Source organism: Argentina silus (genome assembly GCF_951799395.1).
Source record: "Argentina silus genome assembly, chromosome: 2".
Lineage (NCBI taxonomy): Eukaryota > Metazoa > Chordata > Actinopteri > Argentiniformes > Argentinidae > Argentina > Argentina silus.
In genome coordinates this window covers 17,064,460-17,080,863 of record NC_139656.1, presented here as the reverse complement: position 1 = coordinate 17,080,863, position 16,404 = coordinate 17,064,460, and the positions used below count along the sequence as shown (strand labels likewise).

The window sequence follows — 16,404 nt, the reverse complement described above, 5'->3', positions numbered from 1 at the left end:
CTTGAATCAATTCCATCTGAAAGGATCCATCGAGATACAGAGTAAGCCTGGATAATTCGGACACGCTCTACCGCCCACACACCTTCCTCATCGTCATCTGAGTTGTGTGTGTGTGTGTGTGTGTGTGTGTGTTTTTAAGGGAAAAAACTGCCACATCTCCCAAATCCTATCTCTCTCCCTCTCCTCTCATCAGACGACTCATTTGAGGATGCCTCAGACAGACAGAGGCAATGGAAAAAAACAAGTACAAAAAATAAATCCCTAATCAATTCAGTGCTCGTCTTTGATGCCTTACTTCTGACACCTAATTAATGACAAGGGGGCTCATCTTCTCCCCATGCCCTCCCCCTCTCCTGCCCCTCCTCCCCCTTCTCTCCCGCTTTCTGGGCCCAAGTTGAGTGTGTTTACTAAGGTCAGTTTCAAACTAACACTGAACACTCCCATTCCTTCTAATTCCTTCTCCCCCTAGACCTAATTGCCCTCCTCCCAGAACCTTCCGGCACTAGCTGGCACTCTCACAGAGACCCTCCTTCCTCTTAGGGGGTGACTGATTCTCACAGATACACAGGAATGGTCTGAATCCCAGCCAAATAGACACACGCGCGCGCGCACACACACACACACACACACACACACACACACGACCAAGGAGGCTGGGGACAGAGGGGGGCACAAAAACAACATAAAAGCAACTCTCTCTCTGCCTGCTCATTGCTGCCTGCCACCAGCCAGGCAGTGTTCCAGCTGGGGATAGTCTGTCACAAAGTCTCTTTGGATAGTTTTCTCTGTCTCTTTTCAGACCTGGAGTTCACTGCAATTTGAGCATGTTGGCAAGGATATAAAAAACAAATCATAATAAATAACATCAACATGAAACTAAAGCATAAAGGGGTCCTAAGGGAGCTGTGAGAGCACATGCAAATGGTTGAAGCTCTTCTCCTATACTAACAGGTGAGGCACGCATAAGTACAAAATGCTCCCTGGAACCCTGGGGAGTTAGCAAGCTTTCTACTTGGCAACGCACAATTAGCTCTAAATGTCTCAGAGGCTACACTCATCTCATTTAAAATTGAGACATCGGCAGAAAACAGGTAGGGCTGTGATGATTCGGCATATCTTACAAACACTTAATTAAAAACCCTTAGATGATCTAGAAATAGAGTGGGTCGGCCAGCTAATCACTTCTCAGGAGAACCGGGATGGAGAGGTAATAAATAGAAGAGATAGTGGGGGAGAGAGCGAAAGAAAAAGAGAGAGAGAGAGAGAGAGAGAGAGAAGGTGTGCCAATAAACAGATAAGCAATATGGAGAAGAGAGAGAAATAGTTGGAGGAAGGGAGTCAACTTGGGAGTGCTGATACTCATTTCACTGCTTTGCTAACACCTTTATTTAATTCTAATAGTGAGCCCCAGCAGGAAAGACTGAAAGACGGAGAGAAACTAAATGAGCTGTAATGAGATATGTGCAGCTCAAGGCACCATGCAGTTGAAATCTGATACAGGCACGCACACATGCACACACACACATGCACACACACCACAGCAGCTTACCTTCTCAAAGACAGGTTTGTTGTTGTTCACGTCGTCCACCCCGACGATGACCTGCGCCGTGGACGACAGGGCCTGAGGGCCACCCGAGGCGTTGTCATCAGTCGCCGTGATGTTGAGGACATACTCCACTCCCTGGAGCCGAGGAGGGGGGCTGGAGCGCAGCCGGATCAGTCCTGCAAGGACCAATCACATTCAAGCTCTGACCTTGCATCAGCAGGACCTGTGAGAGCAGGTTCTCTTTACTCTTTTAGACACTCGAGTAACAAGTGTTAACAAGCTACAGGAACAGGCTTATGGCCTTTTTGCTCTCTCCATGAACTTTTACAGATGAAATGGAAACTGTGCTTCTTTGTTGGTGACTGACAAGTCAGCTGTTTTATGCAAATTGTGTCACTCTTTCTCAGGGTGTCTCCAAGTGACCTTGGCACCTGGCTCCTGTGCAACTATAACTCACAAAGGTGCTTTTTTTTTTACCGCCTCTGTTACGACTCAGTTGTGTCTAGGGTAAAAGGGAAGTGCGTAACAGATTTAACCAACTGAAAGCAGGAATCTTGAGCGCGTTGGAGTGAAATAAAGGAGACCAGACAAGGATGGAGTGAATTCAAATAGTGGTATATTGTAAATAAAGGGGGGGGGGGGGGGGGTGTATGGGCAGTGTACACACAATACAACGGACACACACAACACTAGCAGCCCACAGGCCAAGGGGACACGGATGTTGCCAAAGAAAAGAAAGTAACACAAAAGTCTAGGAGAGTTAGGAGAGGCTACTAACTGTCCCTAACTAAAAATCCACAACTCAAAATACTGCCTATCTGAATCCCTCTACTCTAACAAAGGCATCAAAATGTACATGGTTGGCAACCACCCCTTTCCTAGTGTATCTAGACAATAGTTCCACCTACGTGTGAGAGTATAGAGGCCTCTGTCTTACCTGCCCCAGGGCCTGGACCATACACACAACTACTACACACACACAATCAAGGTAGGGGTGTGTCAATGGGGCTAATAACATCAAAATGTAAAAAAATGGCATGAGCTCATGAAGAGAGCGACTGGCAAGAAACACACAGCTTGAATACTAAAATGAAGGGAGTTGATTGGGGCCCGACTGGGATGGCAGGTGATTAGGACGATTGGCAGCAGGTGCAGCAAATGGGAGTGGTGATGTCACCCTATAAAGGAAGAGGGAAAACAGAACACAGACAAACCTACGTGGAACGTAACAGCCTCGCCAGTGCCAAATACTACAAAAGGCACGTGTCTTTGTCTGTCCTCCACCTGACTCAGTGTCCCTTCACCTTCCACGGTGGCAACCTCCCGTCGGTCCCTTCTTCCTGTAAACCATAACCCCTCTTGTGTAGGCGTCGTATTTCCTCTTTTACATTTGAATCCTCTCTCTCTGGCTTGAATGGCAGTTTATTTTTTCCATTTTGCATTCACTGAAGCCTTTGGTGAGCATGTGTGTGGGCTGCTGTGGTGCGGACACACTTAATACATTCTGTCTTATCTTCTGAGACAGTGAACGGCAAAGGGGTGCAGATGCTCGCGACGGCCTTACAGGTGGGGGGACTGCGTTGGATGGAAATCGTATTATACCCTTGCAGTGTGCTCTTTAGAGACCGGCGCGGTCCCTTCTTCTATCTCTTCCTACCAGGGTGACATGAAAGACAGTGAGCATCAAGGGACCGGGGTGGTAGGGGGTGGGGGTTGGCGGAAGCCGAGGGCTATACAAAGAGCCATCCATGGGGAATCAAGACGGGATAGTGACATCCTGTCTCTGAAATGATGCGTGCTACAAGTGCTACAGTTGCATGGCCGGGGCAAGAGGGAAACGCAATCAAATCTAATGTGATGTGAGCTGCTCACTGGGAGTGCGACAGTGTGTGGTGAGGGCAGGGAGGGGACAGGGCTTGTGTGCTGTGCTGTGCGTGTGTGTGTGTGTGTGTGTGTGTGTGCAGGGATGGAGCGATGCCATATAGGCTGCTGCCTGCGAGAGCTCCCCGTCACTGTGACTGGTTCCACTCGGGTGGATGGACTAGCAGCCCTGCAGGCCAGTAGGCACTAGCGGGAGAGCTGGTCCAATAAGAGAGAGCCTGTTGATGGGGAGTGTTTTAGCCCCATGAGGACATGTCACATACTCCCAACAACAGAAGTGAATGGCTATAGAAGTGAATGTGCACATTTACAATGTACCACATGAGGTGCATAAAGGCCTACGCATCGGCACACATACAGAGACACAGAGTGACACACACACACACACACACCCATATACATGCATGCACCCACACCCACACCCACAATGAATACACACTTGTACAAACAACCACCACACAGACAAACAACAGTTCTTCATTCCATTATATGAGAGGCCTAATAATACAATCTGGAAGATGTCTTCAGATGGTAAAAACACTGAGATAAGCCCTATCAGAAAGAGGTCAGTAAGTGTTTGAAAATGGGTCAAGAAAAAGGTTTTAGGACATTCAAAGACCAAAGCATACAGTGTGTGTCTCTTCCAATTTCTAAGTATGTGGATTATCGGAGTGGTGTGTGCGCGTGTGTGTGTGTGTCTGTGTGGTGCATCTGTGTGAGTGTGTGCATGTGTGTATGTGTGTATGTGTGTGCGTGAGTGTGTCTGTGTCTGTGTGGTGCATCTGTGCGGGTCAGTGTGTGTGTGCGTGCATGCGTGTAAGTATCTGGGCCAGGTTTGTCAGGACTTGCTGGGTGAGTCACAGCCCTTGGTCACCCTAGTGAAAACAGGGTCTGTGAGATCGGCCAGCACATATCATCACACATCAAAGATGGAGAAGATGTTTCTCCAGGGGTCACTGAGCACATGTCGCTTCGCATGACGGAGGGGAGGAAGGGGCCTGCCAATGGCCCTCTCTCAACGCCACCTCTTATCAGCATCTCAACCAAAAACCACGGGATGGAGCCATGAGAGAGAAAGAGGGGAGAGAGGGAGCGAGGTCTGTATTCACCCCAAGGGAGAAGGGGAGCGGTATGGGGCAGAGGGGGGGGGGGGTTATATAAACCTCAGATCACAAGAGGAGTAAAATATGACAAAACGACATCCGCTGTGGGACAACGACATGACAAACCACTCCTAAACCAATGAGCTTCATTTATTCATGTATTCCACAATCAGCCTGCACATAAATTAGAATTTCTTCAATCTCGAATCCTTTCACAGAACAACCACAAAAAAAAAAAAAAATGCAATAAAGCGAAAGAAAAAGAATGGGAGGGTCGGTATGGCAGTAGAAATGATCTACCTGTTTATCTGCGTAAACATTTTGCCGGTAAATACTTCCTTCATTCTGTGAATGTGCGCTTTGTATTTATGTCTTTAATACAAAGAGGGTGATCATCTTATTGACTTTGCTGTTTGAATTCTTAAAATGGTATTAAATCTCACATATTATTTTGTGAGTTACAGTCAAATTAACACAGTGGAGGAATAGGCCTATCTATCCTTACAGAGAGAGAAAAAATTGTATGAATGATTGAGGACATTTCAGGAAAGTGAAAGAGATCTTGGTGGAGAAGGAGTAATAAAAGGGCTTTGATCGGAGGGAGGGAGGGAGGGAGGGAGAGAGAGAGAAAAATAAAGGTAGATAGAAAGATTGAGAGAGAGAGACCTCATATGAAGTACATGAGTCCATCCATCCATCTATCTCTCCACATCTTTAACATAATAAGAGCTACGTGGACATGAATCACAAAAACCCAATAAGAGAGCTGTAGTGAGAACAGGATTGTAAGTGATAGCAGGATTCAACCTGTCCAGCGAACCCAAACAGAGCTCTCCAATGGAAGAAACATGTCCAATAATAGTCTTTAAATCCCTATCAGCAGCTGGATGTTTCTACCGATGCTCTTTCTGACAGTCAGTAATGCTCTGAAGCATCAGAGCTCCCTGGATATGCATGATAACACTCTTCAATCAATAAGGGTTATGTATAAATGCACGCCGGAGGCCAGAGAAAATGGCACTCAAACGTGTGTGAACAGTAGATGTACTAAAAGCGTTTTAAAACAATTGAAGAAATGTGGACAACCATTTTGTGTACCAATCAGACTTATGTGGGTTTTATTTCTTTGTATGGTTGAGAGATTACTCACTTACTTGCTGACAGTTAATGTCAGTGGATATGAAGAGAAGGCAAATTGCACCTTGAAGTTCCAGAGTAATTGAATTTGTAAAGTCATCGTATTACCCCTTTTATGTGATATGCAGATTTGATGGTACAATTTAAAAAGGTTGAAAAGGGCTATGGAATTAGTTTTCTTATTTCCATTTCAAATTGCTTCCTTGATTGTGCTTGAAAAGCAATGCAGACATTGGAGTTAAACCTTTGATGAGATTTGTGATGACAAAAAACAACTGCAATGAAAATACACAGAGCTCATCATGGTTCATTCTGCCAATGTGTTTTCTAAAGTCTAGGAGGTGGAGGGAGAGCAAAAGTATTTTCTTTATTCCCTGTGTCCTTTCTCTCTGCCATTTCTTCTCAAAATGTATTAAAGGAGAAGATCTGACATTCCTCTACTCAAACCTCCTCCAATGTGTTTTGAGAAGGAGGAGAGGATGGAGGACACAAGGAATCCTACCTCCTTTATCTCCTTCTCCTCCCCCCATTTTCAAATTTGGTATGACTGAAGAAGAGGAGGTAAGAAAAAACATCTCACCTTTCTGGCTGTCGATGACAAAGTTAACCTCGTCGTTCCCTGTGGTGATTTTATAAGTGATGCCATCACCATCAGGGTCCTTCGCCAGCACCGTGGCAACGAGAGTGTTGGGCCCTGCGTCCTCTGAGACAAAGGTCCGATAGCTGTTGGCAGAGACATCCCAGAAATAACACCTCTCCTCTTCCAGGTAACAGCAGAGTGTGAGAGCGAAAATGAGCGCATAACAGGCTGCAGAGTTGTCACATTCTAATCACTGTAAGATTTCATGCGTTTATGAATGTTTGTGAGAGTGTGTGTGTGTGTGTGTGTGTGTGTGTGTGTGTGTGTGTGTGTGTGTGCGTGAGTGCGTGCGTGCGTGCGTGCGTGCGTGCGTGCGTGCGTGCGTGTGTGTGGTGAGCAGCTGGGCAGGCACACACTGGGGAAGTACAGTTACACTAAGTGGCTGGCTTGAAGTGTGAATGAGACATCCATGGATGGTGGAGGTGATAACACAGACACACACACGAAAACACACACACACACACACACACACACACACACACACACACTACAAGCTGGAATGCAAACTCCATATATATATATATAACTCGGAGCAGAACAAAGACAAGAGACAAACAAACCAGAAACATACCTCCAATGTTGCATTATCTTAATGTCGCTAGTCATGTTATCTTAACATGTTTGTATTATTATTATTGTTGAAAGCAGAATGCAGATTACTACATGTTTAAGTGCCTACATCCTAAACAGGTGGAGCTATGCTGTGCTGTCAGAGTGGCCTTCAAATTGAAATGGATACGGGGCATCCATACTGGGCCAAACAGCTCATCCCCCACACACACACACACACACACACACACACACACACACACACACACACACACACACACACACACACACACACAAACAAACACATATACTGACACTCTCCCCAGCTGTCTTTCTCTCTCACAATCACTCTCTCCCTTCATCTCAACTGAAATGTTCCCGTTGACGCAAGTGTGTCTAACAGCGGAAAGACAAACGGGGCTTCCATGTCTGCACAGTATGTTGTCGTTCTTCATTCCACCCACGCATCGCTCAGAGAGGCGGACACAAAAAACAAGAGGAGCGACTCTGACAGGCTGACAAGGATGGACTTTTCATTCGAGCGTGCTCTGGCTGCGATCTGCCCCCCCCCCCCTTCTTCACTCTTGAGTCAGTAGAAAGCTATTCATTTTGGCTGGATGAGGGAGGAAAACACATTGGCATGGTGAGTAGAACTCAACTCTGAGAACACTGTCTTTATCTCCTAGACATCTGAGTAGGGACCACTGATAGGGAGGGACAGAGTGTGAGCATCTGTCAGGAAAGTCTATATTGCCCATCAAAACACTTTCCTCAAGACCAGACATTGTTCCAGACTCTTTTCCAGATATGACCAATTGTATGGATAGTGCTTTGTAAATTGTCTTTTGGCTATACTTTATAAATAATATTCTACACTTGTGAGGTAGACTGGAGCTTTATAAATCTGTTGACAGGAATTTAGCAATTTCTATGGAGACCAATATGTTAGTGTCAGTATGCAGTGCAGACACTTGCTGACTTGCCAAGGGCACTGTTAAATTGTCTATCAATAAGCATACAGGGGCAAATTGAACATTAGTCAATGATTTGCTGAATAAAATGAACATGACTAAATAAAATCACACTGTATATTCCAATCAAATAACAATATGACTAACACATTGATCTTCTCAATTCGGATAGACAAGGCATTCCCAGGGCATCCCCAGTTTGAAAAATGAAAAGAGGGTTGGAGAGGAGGGGAAAAGGGACATAGATAGTACATTACAGTACAGTACAGTTGGGGATGAACGGGAAACAGAGAGTGTCAGAGATAGAGAGCAAGAGAGATGGAGCGATGGAGAGAGAGAGACAGAGAGAGAGAGAGAGAGAGGGGTGAAGAGAGGGTAGCGGTTGTTCTCGTCAGGTCCTTTCCCATATAGCTGATTGATGGGTAACAGAAGTGAGCTGACAGGCGTTTCATGCCTGTGATTTATGTCCCGGCATGGAGATGCCCCCACCTCGCCCACCACCCCTCGTGCCCCTGTGATCCCCGACACCCACCACACAAGTGACATCCGCAACCTGTAATTTGTCACCAGCCTCAAAGGGCCTTCGCTTCCCATGACGAGAGAACACCTCACACGCACAAATGCACACGCATGCACACACACACACTAACTTTCTGTCTCTCAAAGGCCTCCCTTTCATAAGCTCCATTTCCTGAAGAAGAAGACCCCCCCCACCTCTCCCCTCTCCCCAGTCACCTGCCTCTATGGCTCAAAGGGTGTCAGTCACGACTTAAAGGCTCCTTCGCATCCGTCGCCATGGGAACGGCACAGGTAACGGGGTTCTGATCGACTGACTGACAGCTCGCAGCTGGTGTCGGCCATTTTCTGGGTGAGGCACTGCAGAGTACACTTAGAGCCCTGCCTTCGCAGACAAGTGGATAGTTGTGCATTCCCTTCACAGCACCCACTCTCTCTCTCTCTCTCATTATCTACCCTATCAATCTAATTTCTACCCCAAACATCTCCCCTGTTAGTGCCAACCAACACCAGCCAGCTGTTAACTGCACCACACAGACACACACTCCTGCTCCCTCACACGCTCAACCCCACCCCCCCAAACAATGAGCCCCACAAGATAATTAGCCAATTTACCAAAACACACAATCGTACATTCACGACTGACAAAAGAGAAACAAACTAGACCGAGACGGACATGTTGTTCTTTGCTCATTAACATCATCCCCCATCTCCTGTAATGTCAACAGATTGCCGGGGCTCTGTGAATACATTTATAAATATCTATCTGCCCATCTCACTGTCTCATCATTCAGACGACTGCCAAAATTCACCATAATGATAGTTCGCTAAGCACACGCAAGGCTGAGTGACATGCCTGAGAATGTGTATTTCCTCACCAGCAACAGAGGGAACAGAGTGTCAAATGACTATAGCTCAATAGAGTGCACAGTCAAACAGGCATCTCCTCTGAGAGTTCCTCAATTACTCCCAAGGCATGATGAGGTCTCCGTTATAAATTGGAGGAAGTCTGGCATTGGTTTCAGACACATAGTAACAATGCACAGTGGATAACCGCAGAGTGGACAGAGCAGGAGGAAAAAATGGAGGGATGATACTTTGGCTGATGATATTTTGGCTTTCTTTCTCACCTTAAACACAAACCCGATATAGACATACACGCACGAGTCATGACGCATGCACACACACACAATCACATCAGACACAGTCGACCCGATATACAGTAGATACAACACACACACACACAACCCAACAGACCCACATATACAGCCCCTCACTAACCCCACCCTACAATCCACACCACAGCATTGATCCCAACAAGTGATCCATCCACATACAGCATTCATCTCAGACTTCCCAACACTCCCACACACTGGGACCCTGCCACTCTTCATCGTAATGATTCAAATGGATGTTCCTGGTGGGTATTGGCCTCTCTCTTGCAGACTGTCCCCCCCCCTCTCTCTCTCTCTCTCTCTCTCTCTCTCACACACACACACACACACACACACGTACGGATGCATGCATGTAGGCACACAGACACACACACACACACACACACACACACACAACAAAACACACACACACACACAAACCAAATCACACAGACGCACGCACGCACGCACGCACGCACACAAGGACGCACACACACACTTTCTCTTTCTCTTTCTCCCTCTGTTGCACACACACACACAAACACACACACACACACACACACACACACACACACACACGATGCCCTGGTGCTGGCTTAAAGTCTCTCTACGACAACTGAAGGTATGGCTGATTGAACCTGCCTCACCAATTTGCAGAACTAGCTGCCAGAAAATCGTCCAATTAAAAAAGCCATGGGCAAGAGCAACACCGGAGGGGGAAAAACAACAGCTAAACGCATCACAACAGATCGGTCAAGAACGGGAAAATATTGCATTAAGAAAAATATAACATAGTATGGGCTAAAACAGGGCAGGGAACATGCCCAAGGAGAGCAGGAGAGATAGAGTCTGTGATGTTTCGTTTGTCTTATAACTTTCTTAACATTAGTCGTCCTAAAGGGATGTCCATGGGCGCTTTTAACTTTAGAATAAAATAACTCTTCCTGACTTTTCCTAAATGTCTGTTTTTAACATAATAGCATTATTACCATTTCAAAATCACACTGAAAAAAAATCGAGAAGCATTTTCATGACTACTACAGCTTTTTTTGATCTCCAAGTCACATCTTGATGCACGATTAACACCTGCTCCCAAAAGGCACTGTAGCTTTTACACTCATCATGGTGAACTGAAACTGACTATACAGTTATTAATGGCTTACCCATTTCAACCGTAATGGCGATATCACAACAAAGACAGACAATAACAGCTATTTGCATGATCAAAGTGATTATTAACCTCGTTGCCTCTTAGCCTCGCACAGCCTACATCATTTATAGTTTTATTGTTCTATTTTGTAAATGTATACATTTGTTTTTGCTATTTTGTTAATATTTTGCTATTTTGTACATTTTTTGTTAATATTTTGCTTATATATTGTTTTTTATGTTCCATGCACCAACCTCACCAAGTCAATTTCCTGTATGTGCAAATATACTTGGCCAAATAAAAGAATTCTGATTCAGATTCTGATTTCGAAACATAGGTTTATTACATTTGTTTGACTGTCAAGCCATAGTTTTACTCGCAGTCTATTAGAACGATTTTGTCTCTTTATGCATTTGCAGAAGGGTGCATACTGTAGCCACTGAAATAAGAAGCAATTTTGTGTCCACTTTTACTTTTTGGAACTTTACCAAATAACTGGTATATAGACCATCTTGCAAATATGTATAATTATATGTCATTAGATGTCATTATTGCTTCAGATTTGTGTTCTGTTTTACTTGCTTGTGCTTCACATTTGACCAGTTATGCACTGTACAGTTACACCAATTATGTCTGTCAATATGTTAGCTCTTTAAAATACAAAATGTGATATTCAAATTATTCTTATTTCCTGACTAAACACAACCAGTTCATTATAGTTTGCATGGTATTGATCTCATTCAATAATTACACTGTTACACTAACATCAACAAATGGAGGTCTCCAAACATCACTCTGCGTACTTTGGTTAGGGCATGGGTCTTCTAGTTTTAAGGGTCTTATTTTCCTGTTTTGTTTTGTTGGGGGTTAGTAAACCAGCAGTAGCAGCTGTTTGGGATTTTGGGAATTTGGCAGCCACATGGAATTCTGGGAAAATACAGCTGAACAGGTTTCTGGGAGGGACAAGCTGTGCAGAGGAAAGGCAGAGCTAATGCTGAAAAAAAAGACAAATAGGCAAATATAAGCAAATAAGTGTGGGAGATTAAATTTACTAAGGTGTGCGGAGGAGCATAAATGATAATGGTGATGATGTTGATGATGAAAATAATGTTGCCGACAGCAACGATATTGATGATCACCATCATCTTGATGATGATGGTGATGGATGACTTATCTATGACATTAATGACGAAGAGGAGTAGTATACCGTACTTACACATGCTGGGAGAACTCTGGTGCCTCATCGTTGACGTTGGCCATGCGGATGCGTACCGTCGCCGTGCCTGTGCGTGGCAGATCCCCCTTATCCACGGCCATCACCACAAACTCATACAGGTGGTTGGGCCTCTCATAATCCAGTGGCCCCGCAGGGAAGATGGTGCCATGAGAGGAGATACTGAAGTCTGGGCTCAGGGTGTAGTAGGTGAGCTCAGCGTTTAGGTCAGAGTCACAGTCACTGGCAGAAACTGGGGGGAGAGTTGGAGGCAGAATAGTATAGATATCCTTCTGTATTCCAACTATTATCAGTGCGATTTATCACATCCAGCACATCAAATGATATAAATCTACTGATTCACAAACACTCATTTCTGTATTGCATCAAACTGCAGGTTAAGAAAAGTCTACCATTCTACCACATTTCTGTTTTTGCACTATATACTGGTTCACATTGATTGCTTTGCGAAAAGAGAAGGCACCACCTGGGACTAGAATAAGCAGTTTTTCCACTGAAAAGTACATTTCACTGAGAACTCACTTCTGTATTTCTACTTACTTTGCATTTAGTCCACACACACTCCATCTTGTGGACCAACATTATCAAGAAACCATTATATTTGATACAGGTTATATCCAATGTTATTTCAAACAGAAGGCAAGTTTGATGGTCATCTATAACCATTGTAAGACATTACTCTCATCCTTGTTTGCCTGATTAATAGTCACATTACATATGCATCATATGCAAGAATGTATGCCCATATGCAAGACTTCACTGTATCAATGTCAATATCTCATTTCCTAAGTATGCTCTTGCTGCTGTAGCAACCATGAACAAATCTTGGACAGTCAATTGAGCATATATCAATATGCATCCAGTGAAGCTTGAAGGATCTTTGGGCCAAGTGCCATTACAAGACAGCATCACGGCTTGGCCTGTGCCCCAGATCTTTTGGAACTAATATCCTCGGCTAGAGTATCTGATCATGGTCTCATTTCTACAGCCCCTAACCGCAGTACAGAGACGCGGTAAACATAGTTGAATAAATCATGTTCTGTGCTATTTATTATGTTGCTACTTCAAAAAGAACCCTAAATGCTCTTTGATGTTCCTCTAATCCTCTTGCTAGGCCAATCCCAGGGCTTCGCCATGGAGAAGCCCGGCCACAATGAAAAGGACACTGTTGAATGAAAACGTCAACTTACTCTCTGTGACACAGTCAGTGAGCTCCTGTTCACACCTCGCTAAGCCTAAAGGAACAAGACCCTAATCTTCCCATCTTTAAGACAGAGAGGAAGAGAAAAAAACAAACATAGCATCTATGATTTCCTTGAAAGCTTATGTGTCCCTGTAGATGTGACCCAGATCTGGTGTTCTCATTGACATTTAAAAGCCTTTATGAAGCCATGTTATTTATTTTGCTCGACGCTCACTGCTAGCTAGGAAGTTGTGTTCTTACTCACTGGAGATAATTGCAGTGTATCACATCCAGTTAGTGGTCCTTCTCTGCACCTGTTGGGCCTTGCAGGCAGGCAAACAGGCAGACACACCTGCTGTGGGTCCTAGATAACACACCTGCCTCCCGAGTCTGCTGACAGGCCTTGAAGTTAAGCTCTCGAAATGTCTGCCAGATATGGCTTTTGTTTTGTTCACGGCAAAGAGGTCACATTTGTGTAATCTACTCGATAGGAGTGTTTCAGTAACATTCTCAGTCTCTCTGGGTGTGCATCTGTCTCTCTCTCTCTCTCTCTCTCTCACTTATTATGGTCAAGAAAACACTACAATCATTACACTTGTGTGAAGGGAAATGCACAACTGAGGCCAATCACTTCATTAGGGAACTCCGCCTCTAGCTTAATCCTCTAGCTCAGTGCTGGCTTCCTGGTGGCAGGAGAGCAGCAGCCAAGCTCGCCCCTGAACACTGTTAGACCTGGATGTGGCAGCCCAGCCTCTAAAGAGTTAACCCGAGAACTTAGTAAAGCTCTGTGTGAGCTAGGACTTTCAGTTGGAGGTCATCCTTTAAGCCTCTGAATTGTCTATCATCACTGCCTTTCTTTACTGTCACACCCTACACTCCTCCACGCTCTGTTCAGGGCTAGGAGGTCTGTACTGCAGGGACATAGAGTGGAGCTGCATGTGGCCTTGTCCAGAAAGCAGCTCTGCACCCACCATCCCCCACCCTCCTCCTCCTCCTCCTCTCCTTGCATATGACTGACATGGCCATTAGAGCGGGGGGGGGGGGCTGAGACTCCATGAGAGAGCCTGTCTCTGTGTGTGACAATGCATGTGGTGTCGCTCACCTTGCAGCAGAGAGGTTGCCGTGGTTACAGTCTCTGGCACCCCATCTTTGCTGTAAATGGACTGCAGAAACTCGGGAACACAGTCGTTCTCATCCATGATGATCACTCGCACCTGTTTCATTAGGGGTGGGTAGAGATAGAGAGAGAGAGAGAGAGATGGGGTGGGGGGTGGGGGGGTGAGACATGACAGTAAAGAGTTTTCTCTCTCCATATCCTTTTTTCACATAGTTAATTTTATATAGTGATCGTTATTTGTAGCCATAAGTACGGTCTCAATTAATTGTTGAACCCAATTAACTGCTTTACTAACTGCCCTACAACAGCTCTGGCAACCTTGTTGTACCTACAGCAGACGTGCCAACAAAATGATATGCCAGCAAAGTTGGAAGAAAGAGACCAATAGGCACTGAGGGGAAGGTGAGGTGGGGAACCCAAGCAAGGGAGAAGACGTGTGCATTAAAGGAATGAAGCAGTTCGATACGGAGGCTGAGGTGTGCATTAAATATTAGTATAGGGGAGGGTTAGGGTGTAATAGAGATTGCTAGGAGGCTGAGTCTAGGTATATGGGGAGTTTGAGGAGCTAATATCCGAGGACCTGAAAGTATATGATTCTCCCCAGTCTGGGGAGAGAGAGAAAGGGAGAGCAGGAGGGATTTTCTAACCGTAATCGCCCTATGGTGTTTATCACAGGGGAGGAAAGCTGCTTTTGCTAGATTGCCTTTTCACTGCTAACAGTGAGAGCCAAGTTCTACAGCACTTGCCTGCCCCCTGAGGTTGGCCGGGGTCAAAAATATAAAGAAAAAGAGAAGTGATGTTTGGTTACTGCCCCCCCCCCCCATCTTCCCCTCCTCCTCTGCTCTTACTCTCTTCTGGACAGGGGAACAGTGTGGGAACAGGAGATAAAGCTTCCTCTCTGTAATACACACTAACACACCACTCGTAGACAAAATCCTTTTCCCTCCTCCATCAGGTGAGTCTATAGTACTTATGAGCATTCTCAAAGGTGGGCTACAGTATCATACACGGCTGTTCTTTCGTATCTAATAGGAGACATTTACCTTACTACCCTAACCCTGAGGGGAGGGACATGTCAACACATTTGCATGGAGCATTCTGCGTGCCGCAATAAGACTGTACAACTCCTCCTCCGGCTGGCTCGATCAGGGTGATCAGAGTCAGGCTGGGGGATGTTAAATCATACTGGACTGTTCTTACTGTATATAATGTTTCAGATGTTTATTTTATTCTATTATTCTATTGTCACTTTATTTAGTTGTTTGTGATGTGAGCTGCTGAAACGCCTTAATTTCCCCTCTGCGATCAATAAAGTACCTATCTATCTATCTCTATCTTTAATTGCTTTACCCAGACAATTGATAGCATAGCATAAGCTAGCCACGAGCGACCAGCCACCTTTGAGACCTGAGTGTAGTGTGCTGACGTTTGATACAGCCAAAGGATTAGTCAATACAGCAATGAGACGCAATGAAAACAGGCCATCCTGACTTGCCCTCTGTGGCCACTATAAGGCAAACCACTGACATAATAAACTGTGTCGGGGTTAGCTCAGCCAGAGTATCGCTTGTTCATTCGACTATTCATTCAAATCGTGCCTTTTATAAACAGATGTTCACTTACAATACAGCCCAGAGCCCCAGAGATAAGGAACACACATTTGAGTCTTGACACTTTCTTACATTGTATTTACCTTCTCAAAACCACACAACAACAACAAGAGTACATAAGCTGACCTGCTGCAACGTCAGACAATTCCCAAAGCATAGATAACTGTTCAAAGAAGCCCAGTATTTTGAGCCCAGGCCTGCTCCCTGGGGAGGAGCAAGAGAGAGAGCTAGGGCAGAGAGAGAGAGAGAGAGAGAGAGAGAGAGAGAGAGAGAGAGAGAGAGAGAGAGAGAGAGAGAGAGAGAGTTAGAGAGAGAGCGCTGCTTGGCAGGTCAGTGATGAAAAAGGAGGCAGAATCTGACGTGAGAGGCAGTCAGCTCTGATAGAGCTGAGGATTCTGAACAGCGAGGGGGTGGAAGCAGGTCGCTGCCTGGTTAGGTAACTAATGGCGCTACAAAGGTTTCGCTCAGCTAGGAGGAAAACGCCAGGAAACAGCCTGCAAATTAACATGGAAGGTTCAAGTTCAAGACCATTAAGATCTAAGTGGCCAGTTTGACTGTATGATTGTATGTATGTAGTTGATCTGGGATGTTTTGGTATGGATGGTGGTTCAAA

General features: G+C 45.2%; 1 protein-coding gene across 1 annotated transcript in view; it reads right to left on the bottom strand.

Moving 5' to 3' along the window:
- Window positions 1–16,404, bottom strand: part of LOC310816236 (neural-cadherin) — a gene marked incomplete at both ends in the record, with an annotated part of 126,309 nt that overhangs the window by 64,221 nt on the left and 45,684 nt on the right. Inside the window, 4 exons of the mRNA XM_083686310.1 lie at window positions 1,550–1,722; window positions 6,248–6,390; window positions 11,864–12,113; window positions 14,167–14,278. Of these exons, the coding sequence (XP_083542436.1) occupies window positions 1,550–1,722; window positions 6,248–6,390; window positions 11,864–12,113; window positions 14,167–14,278 (678 nt within the window). The remainder of the gene's footprint in view (window positions 1–1,549; window positions 1,723–6,247; window positions 6,391–11,863; window positions 12,114–14,166; window positions 14,279–16,404) is intronic.